The sequence below is a fragment of the Cyprinus carpio genome, chromosome A16, assembly GCF_018340385.1.
Source record: "Cyprinus carpio isolate SPL01 chromosome A16, ASM1834038v1, whole genome shotgun sequence".
NCBI classification, from domain to species: Eukaryota; Metazoa; Chordata; class Actinopteri; order Cypriniformes; family Cyprinidae; genus Cyprinus; species Cyprinus carpio.
Window position 1 is genome coordinate 11,770,314 of NC_056587.1, and position 12,912 is coordinate 11,783,225.

A 12,912-nucleotide genomic window follows, 5' to 3' on the forward strand; every position below is an offset into this window, starting at 1 on the left:
TTCCAAAAGGGAAGCAAATTTTCAGATTTCAACTAAGATTCAAATTTCAACATGTTTTCTTTTTTGTGTGGATTAACTTGCACAGATTAACCACAAGACTAGTAAGGGTCAGTTTTGATTTAATGTGATCTTTAACAAGCTGACAAAATGTTAAAACAACTTCACCAAAAATTAACTAAGAACTTTTTAGGCACAGCTTTCTGGACTAACCCGAAAGCTACACCCGTCAAGTGTCACTTTGACTCTTCTGGTCAACAGTGCTTGACCTTTCACAATCTCTTTCACCTCTGCTTTCATCTATGAGTAGCTGAAGAATGCTGGGTTTCCAAACACCTGTGTGTACAAGTCCTTTCTCAAATCTCACTTTTCCCTTTCAGACTGAAGCTTTGTGAGAACACTGATATCTCAGGTACCAATGTTTCAAGCTCAGAAAAAGTGGGTTGGATACGTTTGTAGGAAATAATAATATGACAAGTGCACTCTCTCTTGTCTGAAGTGCTTTTAAAGGAGAGTGAGAAAAAAAAATAACAACAAAACCAATCAAAAGAAGCAGTGTAGCTCTCATGAACAGAAGTTTTAACAAGACAAATATTCTCCGTGTGAACCAGCACATTGTACACCAGAGGGAAATTCATGGTGCAGGAAATATCAAGTAAAACCTGCACTCCCACTAAAGTCTGTCACTGCTTTGGGTGCAAAAGACAAAACTGAACAATTACTGAGTGTTCAAAGAGGTGAACTTGATGGTAAACAAGGCCTGTAGCTAAATCCTTACAAGATAACGCCACTTCCAAAGGATTCTCTTCTCCATCAACAAAGCTATTGGCCAGTGGGGGTCTGTTGAAAGATCTTGAGATCCCGTACTCCAGGATTCCTTTACATGCAGCTACAGGCCCTGGTACGCACATACATTCATCTTGTACAAGAGAAAACAGTTACTTTAAACTATAACCAGTGAACCGCTAAATGTCTTTCAGAAACTTAATGTACACTTTTATATAACTGCCATGAAGGAATGCCAAATGTCCTCATTCTGACAAAGGGGGGAAAAACATTCTTTATCCAATGATGAAGAGCTGCAGCAACCATTAAGGAAGCAGGTAAAAATTATTGTGTTGCATCAGTGCAGGACAATTGTGAAGATCGATTTGAAATGTCTCATTTAAAATATTGTTAGTAATCCAATTATTTTAACAGCTACTGATAGGAAGGACAATATCTTTAAAAATGACAGAAGTCATATCTGAACCCATTACTTTATGTATTAACTGGGAGTGAGTGACCTCGTAAAAGTGTTTAGAAACATCAACAAATTTTGTATATTGACAGTAAACAAACAAGAAGCCTAAGTGGCCCTCTGAGTCAGAGAGCAGCCTGAGGGTAAGGACAGGACTGTTACCAGGGCATGACAAGTCATTTCACCTTGTCTCTTTAAACTCAGTCTTTAACTGATAAAATGTTTGCACATTCATTTTATGCTATGGAGGTCTTGGGTATGTGATCCTGTCATAGGCACCTAATATATGAGATCAAGCAAACATAGAAATCTATTTCACTTTCTTTTATATCTATCTCTATTCACACAATAAACTAAATGCTACAGTAAATGATGATGTAAATTATGTACCAGTATGAAAATCTAACTTTGACAGACTTTGAAGTTCTCCAGTTCGTCATGTTGGTAACTATACCAGATTTTTAAAAAATCAAACAATGAACATTCAAACTATATTTCTGGTCAACCATTAAAAATATAAAACAGAAAACATGCAGAGTTCGGCGATGTTTAAGTTGACTCTAATTGGTCAGGTAGGATAGGTCTGCTTAATGATTTTCATATTTAAAATTTTCACTGCATAATATTTAGTGCACATAAGAGTTTCAGACTACACTGTAAAGGCCTGTTCACACCCAGAACAACAACTGTAGGATAACTATGTTAGCAACATCTACACCGCTTTATTCCAAAACATATAGCTATACTCTGTGTTGGGTAAGATGGTTCCACATTTTCTCATTAAACATTGTATAAAGATTGCTACTGCAGATTTCTTTTTGTTGGGTAAAAAAGTGAGCAATCACTGTTATGAGGAAAAAAAAAACCTGGAGATTTGAATGCATCTGAAATCTCCCATGTGCCCCTAGAGGAAGACTATCTGTCCCACCTTAGGTTAGCACTACATTAATTAGCAATTAACCAATACACAATATTGTATTGTTGCCACTGCTGCCATTTCCTGAAGATACTGTGTGTTTCATTGTAAAAGCGAAAATACTTTGTTTGGCGTTCCAAAAGAGGACACAACTAGAAATCAGTGGTTAAGTTGTATTGACAACACTGTTCCAGAACGGTTCAACCCAAATATTCAGATGTGTGCAGAACATTTTATGGAGGACTGTTTCCTGATCCTGGGAGAGTAGCTTACAATGCCAGCTGTTCTGACTCACAGTCTCTAAGTATGTTTTCATATTTAAAGAATTTGCCACTGATGATTCAAACGTGAGTTCTGAGCAGTGTAGAGTAGCGCTTGTTGTTTGTCGTTTCTCCGATCACAAATGCCGGCATGGTTTTATGTTTACGCGGGACGATGCAACACAGTGCGTTAAAAGACAGTATAAGTCATTATAATCAGTAATTATGTCCCCATTAGATGCAACAAATGCCTTGTTTGTAATGGGTTTTATTGTTTTTTTCTCATAGTGCCGGGACGCACCATCACAGTATTGTAAGGGGCGTAAGATTTCCTTCACACACTTGAGGCATTCAGCCAATCACAACACACTGAATAGCTGGCCAATCAGACCACACCTGACTTTTCAGAAAGATGAGCTTTGTAAAAATCCATGGGGCATAGAGGAGAAACAGCAATGTACAGTATGTGGAAAATATTGTGTTTTTAACCTTAAACCGCATAAACATTTCATTACACCAAATACACAAAATAATGTTCTTTTTAGCAACGTCATATGACCCCTTTAACAAGCTTCAAGATGCTAACCATACACATTTGAATACAATAAAGGCTATGCCTCAATCAAATATATAAAAGGCCTAGATCCCATCCCGGTACATTCAGTTATATCGGGTTAAAGGTTACAGTGAGAAGCTCTTCAACTTTAAAACTCGGCGTTTCTAAAACAGGCTCCTTAAACATGCATGACATTTACGATAAACGTTTTATGTCCAATTTACACACGATTAGCCTACAATAAGGTATGGATTATATAACCATTGTTTTACACATTGCATACCTGACTGAACGGGAAGAAGACGTTAGTCGACCCCAAAAGAGCAAAGAGTTGCCTAAACGAAATTAAGCGAGGATCTGTTTGCAGTACGGTTCGTATGGGATGCAGAAGCAGCACAGGCTCATTGTGCTTTCACATGTTTGTAATGCGCTATGATCCGCGGCTATTTACCATTATTTGATTTCAAATCCGAACGTTAATAAAAAAAAAATTTTTGTAAACCAGTGATTTTTTTTTTTTTTTACACAGAAGCTAATACAATCTTTAATAGACATACACGTGCTATAGGGGAAGGACAATATCATAGGGGTGTGCTACTGACACGAAAGCTACTCAGAAACAAAATAGGCTGTTATGAGTAAAAATTATTAAAAAAAAAAAATCTTCTTTTTTTTTCTTTTAATAAAAATAAGTTTACATGAGAAGCTTTTTTCCCAGTATAAATCCTGTTAAATGTATTTTTTTTTCTCTCTGATGGCGACTTTTTGCTTTGAGGTGCTTAAAGGTGCAGTGAATAATTTTGTTTTCTTTAAAAAACGTGTTACACAAAGTGTGACCACATGATTAATTTCAATACCCTAATAAAATCTGTTTTTATATTACATGCAGTGAATTTTTCTACAATGGACTCTTGTCACATTTACGGGATTCACAGAAGCGGAAGCTGTCAAAGTTTGGCAAATGGAATGGAAATTTGCGCTAACCACAAAAGAAAAAACCCACAGGAGTGTTTCTATGACTTTCAAAAAGATTAAATAAATAAATAAATAAATAACTGTGATTTAATGCCAAGGTAATAAAACACAAGTACAGTGTTATAAATGTAGGTTTACATTATTTTAAAACAAAAACCATGGGTACCATCATTTGACTCACAAATTTATTTCAGTAAATTATTTCATGTTTTTTATTTTGTTTTTATTTTTTTAGTTTTGTACAGTATAACCGAATGTAAGATTTCAGCATTACATAAATATGATTTTAAAATGCACAAACAAACGTTGCATAAGACCCCCTATCCACCCTTCATCCCACAAAAAACAAATTCTTGCCAAAACCGCCACAAGCATACCATGCATGCAATAGATTGCTGTGAAGTGTGAATTTGTGTCACTTGATCATTCCACTTCATCTCTGTCAGATAACACAATCAAATGATCAGGGAGTATACATGGGGGGTGCGGTGATAAAGTGAGGAACATATAGGTAACAGAAGCAGCTTCAGGAGACGCCAGCCAAGATCCCACAAGATAAGAACATGACAAGACCTGCCATTACATAACAGACACATACATACACAGCTTCAAATAGAAATCAACAGACACTGAATATATAGCAGAGAGGGAGAAAAGGAGAGCGTGCTTATTATGCATAAAATATAAAATCAGTAGCATTGCTCTGTAAACACAGCATCTTTAACCTTTTAACAGATGTTCTTTTTTTCACACAGTTGCTCAATCTTGAGCTGGTCATGTGCGTTCTGCTGGCCCTCTGAATGAGGATCACTTCAGGAAGCTATAGGTGAGCGCTGAGATGTGTGTGAGTGAAATTCCTTTCATGTGTGACTGAGAGAGAAAGAGATGTCTATCTAGATGTGTGACTGTCACGTGGAAACACGTGCCCAAAAAATTCTCTGCAAAAATGTCAGCCATCAGCAGTTTTAAAGACATAGGTTTGATGTCTGGGATAGAGAGGATAAAAAAGAATTTACAGCATAATGACAACTGCAACACTGTAACTATAATTAAAATTGATTTACATATTTTCACTTGTTTGCCTGATTCATTAGTTGTACATGTGAGCCAAAGCACTGCAGGTGCTGTTTTAGTGCTGTGGAGAAACCTTATAACCTTGTATGGATACACTAAAATAAATAAATAAATAAATAATGCATTAACTAACAAACTTATAATGAACAATGGGTTTTACAGCATTTATTAACCTTTGTTAATGTTGGTTAATAAAATTAATTTAACTGTGCATTAAAAAATAAACTTTAAGTGCATTAACTAATATTAACAGATACAGCTTTGATTTTCGTAATGTATTAGTACATGGAGAACTTTGCATTAATTAATATTAAAAAATGCTGCATAAGTATTGTTCATATTAACTAATTAACTAATGCTAATAAACCTTATTTTAAAGTGTTACCAAAAATGCACAAAACCATGCGAATTTATAAACATATACTGAAAGATCATTTACATAGATTGTACGATTAAAGTTAAATTTAATTAAATTGCAAATATTTTTTTAATTAGTTGCATTTTTTTAACTTAATTTGAGGTTTCATTTACGTTGTTTAATTTTATTATATAATCATTTATTTTCATGTTTTCAAATAATAATTTTTTCTTTATATTTTTTTTACTTCATTGTATTTTATTATTTCTTGCAGATTTATTTTGATGATTTCATTATTTAATTTGCTTGCATATGTAAAATGCAGCACATGCAGGAAAAAACTGTAAGTAGTCCAGTGTGTTCAGATCAATATAAATGAGTGATGCAGAACATTTTGTGCTGGTACACCTGAACAGCAGACCTGAACTGCAGACTTCGCATGCGAGTGAATGACACAGTCCCTCTTCAGAACTTTATCTGATCTGAAGTCAACGCCAATCTGCTATAAGAATCTCAAACTAGTGGCAGACAATGAACATCTGACCAAAAAGAATGAAATGGCTATTCACAGAGGAATGTATGAAGATAACCAGTCTTATCAGGCAGCCCATCAGGGACTGCAGATTTTATAGCAAGAATAGAATTCCTGCTGATAAAAGGGGTGTAAAACTGCCCAGAGATGTTCCTGTCCCTGGTAATTGAACCCACAACCTTTTGCGCTATGCTCTACCACTGAGCCACAGGAACAAAAAAACAAAAATAACACAGAGGGATAAAAAACACACAAATAACATAAATACGTGATAGAAAACCAGCTCTCTTGCAGATTTATCTGAATTTTACATTGCTTCTTGTCTGACACCAAATGATCTTACTGCATTTTTTGCGGGCATGAAAGAGAATAAATGTATACAATAATATTATAACTCCACTTATCTCTTGAAACTCAGCATTTAGCTTCTAAATACAAATGACATAATACAGATATCAGGCCACACTGGACACCTGAAGAGCTCTTCTATCCCATTGTTGAATCTGTTATGTTTGACTTGGAGTCTGACTCCAACTAGACTGAACCTGGTTTGCACTGTACACATTGTTACACTTCATGTTGACTTAAAAAGCCCGACTAACCTGCTACTGTCTATACATAGAGAGAGAAGTAATGTGTTGGGTTATGATAGACCCACATACTGTACACATGATCAGGAACACACAAAAAACACCATAGAAGTCTAGCTACACTACCATTCAAAAGTTTGGGTTGGTAAAATGTTTTAATGTTTTAATGTTTAAAATAAATCTTTTATTCTCATTATTTTATCAAAAATAGAACAGTGTAAGAAATAAATCTGTAAATTAACAGAAAAAGTACTGGAAGCTCATTACTAGGACATTATCCATTAATTTTACAATCATGAATGCAATGAAATTGTGAAATTCAAAATGAAGCACCCAGAAAAAAATATATATATATATTATTTCAAATTAATACATTGTGCCCTATTTTTACAGATTTTTTTTAGAGTGTTGAAAGAGTAATATTGCGAAATATTATTACAGTTGAACATAAAGGTTTTCTATTTTAATTTATTTAATTAAATAAATTAAAACTGGGATTAAAAAGCTGAATTTCAACAGGCATTACTTCAGTCTTCAATGTCACATGATCATTTAGAATGTCAAGGTTAAAAACAGTTGCTGCTTAAATTGTATTTATTTATTTAGGATTCTTTGATGGACTTCAAAACTTCAAAAGAATGCTGTTTATTTTTGGAATAATCTATAACAAAATCTGTAACAAGCAAGTCTTTACAAGTCACTTTTGATCAGTTTAATGCTGAATAAAAGCATTCATTTCTCTTAAAACGGTATAGTGTATATGGGAACTATTCTTTCAGATAATCAGATTTCCATGAACACTCAGCAATATGATACTGATAGAACTTGTTTGATTGTTCAAAAGATATAGGACCCAAAGCAAAATAATATGTGAAGGTGGCAGTGTGGGGGCTGAGCAACAAGAAAATAGCAAGCCTGTGCTTGACATCAGAGTTAGGAAAAACGGTTATCCTCTGGGGCGAGTCTATCATTTATCAACTACTGTCTCTTGTACCTGAGAGCACATGCTTCATTAGAACTACACAACCTTGACTCAAACCCCACTTTCCCAGGGGCTGGGTTAACATGAGGTTAAAGAGTGAGCCTGGGTATGTGTGTATGTGCATGTACAGTTTAGGGGTGGGAGAGGGTCTTCACTGATCAACTATGCATGCTAGATTCCCGAAATCTTACTTAAAGAAATCAGTAAATAACAATAATATATTTAATAGGTTTTGAAGTTTAGAACTAATATAGAAGACTGTGAGTGAGTGAAAGAGACGAATATAGACAGAGCGAGACAAAGGTCATCTAGACATGCCTTTGTGAGCACAAACAGTGGAAGATGACAAAAAGAGCCATTGATGGAGCAGCACAATGCGAAGTACACTGACAAATGCTTGAATCCCATTATACCGCTTTTCCTCCAACTGGTTGCTTCCTTTTCGTGTTTGCATGCTCACTGCTGCCCATGGGTCAGTGCTGGGGAGTTTAGTGACAAAGCTGTCATTGTGCTCTCAGGTTAGAGAGAGACAGAGAACACAAACTGGCCCATTCCACTTCCTCTTTCTGTTCTGGCCTGGTCAGCTATGGCTAAAACTGACTGTTCACGCAAACATTTATGACTGCACAACCTGAACAGTCTAGTCAGATTGCATTAATTATATGACCTCTTAAAATAACCATGTAGTGTCTAGGAAACAGGGTTGTTATTCTTAACTAAAACTAAAATAATAAAAATTTGTTACTTGAAGTGAAATAATGGTAAGTGAAATAAAATATACAAAATATTATTATTATTACTTTATTATTCATTTTATTACAGCCAGTTGGAAACAAGGAAACATTTTTCATTCTCATTAAGTTTAACTTGATTTACTAAAATAAGGAAATTAAAATAGGAATGAATGAAAATTTAAAACGTAATTTTAGTTAAAAAAATAAACTTTAACTTTAACTTTAATTAAAATTAAAATGAAAACAGAAAACTATTAATAAAAACTATAATAATATCTCAGTGGTTCTGAAACACTGGTAAGTCACTTTCCTTGCTCAGAAAGTTTTGATTGCCTTAAAACTATTTAATAAAAAAACATATATATTACATGAATAATATAAATGCACATAATGTTAAAAACGCTAAAAATATAAATAAATATAAAAAAAAAAAATAATGTATTATATATTGCAAACACACTTTTCCAACAAAATGTTTCACAAAAAAACAAAATAAATAAATAAATAAAATGTTCAAAATTGAGACATAAAAGTATTTGGACACTTTCTCATCATCAAATGTTAGTGGATCATGTTTAAAGTTGATGTAATGAAGTACACCTGTGGTTTTTCTGCTAGAACACACAATGACAGAAAAGTGAAATTACTTCTGCAAAAAAGGTCTATCATCATTTGTTAGTAGATATCACTTGAGTGAACAAAAAAGGGGGGGGTCACAGCACATCTGTTGCCTGGTTTCTGGCAGACAACATGCTTAATCACCCCAACAAAAACACACTGTGTGGGCTTGAAAATTACATATATTTTAACCTCAGCACCTTTTATGACTACAACAAAAATGTGAAGTTGCCTCCATCATCTGAGATTGCCAGGTTTCAGGCATTCCTGGTCTGTCTGTCAGAGAAGAGTCGCTGAAAGAAACAATGAGAGTCAGTGTGATACTCATTAACATCTGAAACAGAGGAGAAAAAGCCTGCGTACACATCCAACACTTGTCAGATGACCCTGATCACTGTGTTTCTCCACTGCAACCAGAGCAGAAGAAAACAAGATTACTGTCATGGACTTTTTCTGGATGTCCTTAAAAAATTGAGGAAGAAGGCTGAAGACTACGGTAAGACTTTTTTCTTTCCTCAAAGCTTTCAGTTTGAATCAAATATCAGTGAAACTGTAATCATCATTATGTTGTTTAGAGAAAAGGTGAAATCCACAATGAACTTTATTGCTGTGCTGGTGATTTCATCCGGATTCTTCTCTTGCAACTCTGCAAAATACCACCACTATAATCAAGGTAATATCGTTTAAATATGAGAGACTTTGTGATTACAATATAAACATGATTTGAAAGCCCCTACAAGATATTTTAACACATAATATTAAATTACAAAATGCTTTAACAACATGTTTTTATTTATTTATTTATATTTATCTTTTTTTAATTTTTATATATTTTTTTTCTAGACAAGGACAAAGATCTGAAATACCTCTTGGAACCTCTGGTATATGCTGAGGTCACTGCTCGCCGTGGACACACAGTTGTTTTGCCATGTGTGATGAGATTCAAACCACCGCACTACAGAGTAAAGTGGACTAAAATTGAACCCCCTAGTCAAGGAGTGGAAAACATAGTGCTTATAACAAACGGACACGCAGATAAGCAGTATGGCTCAGTCGGGCCTCGGGCGTCTCTCCTGCATGCACATAACCTGGATGTTTCTCTCCGTCTTACTGACCTGGAGCTGGAAGATGATGGCAGCTACCGCTGTGAACTGATCAATGGAATTGAGGATGAAAGTGTCATTATTACTCTGAGAATTGAAGGTAGGACAAGCTGACAAACAGTCATGATCATTTTGATTTTAATTTTGTGCACACATCATGACACTGAACAACAGTAAATAACAAGAATAATAATTATTATTTCTTATCTTCTTAAATAATTAGTAAATGAAAGGACTTTAAAACTGATGACAATGATAATAGTAATAATACAATTATTATAATTATTATTGTTGTTGCTCATATTAAATAATTAGTAAATGCAGAGGGCTTTTACATTGATAATGATGATGATGAAGTTGATATTGATAATTAATTATGATTATTTATAAATTACTTATGCTCAATCCTAAATATTTTACATATATTAAATATATTCATATACATGAATATATTTTAATATATTAATTATAATTGGCCATGTATTTCAGGTGTTGTATTTCCTTATCAGAGCCACCATGGTCGGTACAGATTTACATTCTTTGATGCTAAAGAAGCTTGTGCTGAACAGGATGCCACACTTGCCACTTACAAGCAGCTTTACAGGGGTAATAATAATATTAACACAACTATATTGCTTACTTTAACATATATACCTTTGAGCAATTTTGGCAAAAGACTTATATGTTTGGTGCTTACCTATATTAATTAATTCTGTGATACTCTTATGATGATCGATCTTGACAGCGTGGACTGAAGGGTTGGACTGGTGCAATGCTGGATGGCTGAGCGATGGAACTGTCAGTTACCCAGTCCTGCAACCACGGCCGGCTTGTGGAGGGGATCTTCTATCAGGCATCCGAAGTTACGGGCCCCGTCACAAAACACGGGACCACTATGATGCTTTCTGCTTTACCTCGACCACTAAGGGTCAGTGAATGGGGATTCTGCTGTGATGGAGATTAGAACGGGATTCAGATGATGACAAAAATTATTTCACACATATTACAAAACCTGTTAGTAATGTTAGGACAGAGGTTTTCTCACCTACTGTATGTTAAATAGTTTAGAAAATACTATTCTGAAGTTTGGGGTTAGTAAGTTTTAATCTTTATTTGAATGAATTAAAATTAATACTTTTAGTTAACAGGGATGCATTAAATTGATCAAAAGTGACAGTAAAGACATTTATAATGTTACAAAAGATCACAGTTTACACAAAAATATTAAGCAGAACAACTGTTTTCAGCACTGATAATAAAAATAAATGTTTTATGTTTTATGTTTAAATAAATGAAGTATCATGTGACACTGAAGACTGGAGTAATGATGCTGAAAATTTTGCAAAATATATTAAAATAGAAAACTTATTTTAAAATGCAATAATAAATCACAATATTACTATATTTACAGTATTTTTCAAATAAATGCTGACTTTGTGATCATAAGAGACTTATAAAAAAAATAAAAAATAAATAAAACCCCAAACTTTTGAATAGTAGTGTATATTATGTTTTTCCCAAACATGTGTATACGGTGATCCATGGTCCTTTCCTGAAAGAATAATTGTTACATTGGTATACAGGTCATCTGATACAGAGATTTATAGAAGGCATCATCCCTACTAAAATGTTTCTGTTTAAAACAAAAGGCCATTAGAAACACAGTCACTGTTTGTTCCCCAAATATACTAGAAGTGACACAGCCAATCAGCTCAGTTGTTTTTGTATTTAGGAAAGACAAAGAGTCTGTTACTCTGTAGAGTGACATTTGAGCTCCCATTATGCCCACATGAGACTGTTGAATATGGTACTAACTGAATGTCAATAACAGAGATACAGGAATTACTCCTAGAAAACAGTGCAGTTTGTTGTGCAGATCAGTTATTCACTAAATGTAATTATTTTACATATAGTGTTATTATTTCTATGTTGCACTTATAAATACATAAATGTTTAAAAGATTCCTTCACTTTTTGCTTTTCAGGCTCTGTGTTCTTCATTCCGGGGCCATTCAATTCTGCCGAGGCTGAACGTGCCTGCAGACAGGATGGTGCCAGTCTAGCGAAGGTTGGTCAGATCTACTCATCTTGGAAGTTTCAGCAGCTTGACCACTGCGATGGAGGCTGGCTGCAGGATGGCAGTGTACGATTCCCCATCATCAACCCAAGGGAGCACTGTGGAGGGATTGCAGAACCAGGGGTTCGTAGCTTCGGGTACCTCAGCAAAAGTTTACGGCTTTATGGGGCTTATTGCTACAGATAACTGCTCCATGTTTTGCTGCCTGGTAAATTTCTGCTACAGAATGTATCCTTCATTTGTGGAACATAACGGTATGAGCACCACTAGAGGCTCTCTGCAGTGTAGAGCTGCAGGAAAGGGAATGTATGAGCTATACAGTTAGCGTTCTGGATTCAGTATATATCAGTTCATTTAGTAAGCTTTTTTTTTTAAAGCAGAAACTTTTGGGTTCTGCTGGGAATACATCACTTTCAGATTAAATGTGGATTGACACAAAGGCTTAACCCTTGCTTGAATAGCTGCTACTGTAGCTTGAAATGCTAACTCAATAGCTTTGACTAAAGCTGTGCTGTAAATTTCAGCTGCACAGGCATTTAATATATAGCAGCAAGAACAATATGTCAACCAAGTCTAACAATTATTCAATCAACGTATTTATAACAACATATGCAGATTCCACAAACTTTTATTTGTAAAAAGAGATGGACTTAAATTAATATTGTTTTTTTTTTTTTCATAAACTTGTACAAAGGGAACAAATTATCCTTATGGTCTTATGTATTAATGTTACATTGTTAGCACCATGTACTGAATGGTGCCTTATAGTTGGATTTTATTTATTTATTTTAACAGTGAACAAAATAGTAAGATTGTAAAATGTGTGAATAAATTTACCAATGAAAATATGAAATCTGTATTTACATACACTCAATTCTTCTATGACAGTCCTAAAGTGCAG

At 34.5% G+C, this 12,912-nt stretch overlaps 1 protein-coding gene across 1 annotated transcript; it reads left to right on the forward strand.

Annotated features, from left to right (window-relative positions):
• The first annotated feature begins 8,882 nt into the window (after positions 1-8,882).
• On the forward strand, positions 8,883-12,864 carry hapln2 (hyaluronan and proteoglycan link protein 2). Its single transcript, XM_042772660.1, has 6 exons — positions 8,883-9,328; positions 9,408-9,505; positions 9,676-10,035; positions 10,425-10,541; positions 10,681-10,863; positions 11,920-12,864. The coding sequence occupies exons 2-6, from the start codon at positions 9,427-9,429 to the stop codon at positions 12,195-12,197; spliced, it is 1,017 nt and encodes a 338-aa protein (XP_042628594.1). The 5' UTR covers positions 8,883-9,328; positions 9,408-9,426; the 3' UTR covers positions 12,198-12,864.
• Positions 12,865-12,912: the final 48 nt, after the last annotated feature.

What these genes read in the sequence shown, in the direction of transcription:
- hapln2 (XM_042772660.1), top strand. Translation starts at nt 9,427, where the DNA reads ATGAACTTTATTGCTGTGCTGGTGATTTCATCCGGATTCTTCTCTTGC. An exon ending in ATACCACCACTATAATCAAG is followed by an intron (nt 9,506 to 9,675) that starts GTAATATCGTTT and finishes TTTTTTTTCTAG; the next exon opens with ACAAGGACAAAGATCTGAAA. An exon ending in TTACAAGCAGCTTTACAGGG is followed by an intron (nt 10,542 to 10,680) that starts GTAATAATAATA and finishes CGATCTTGACAG; the next exon opens with CGTGGACTGAAGGGTTGGAC.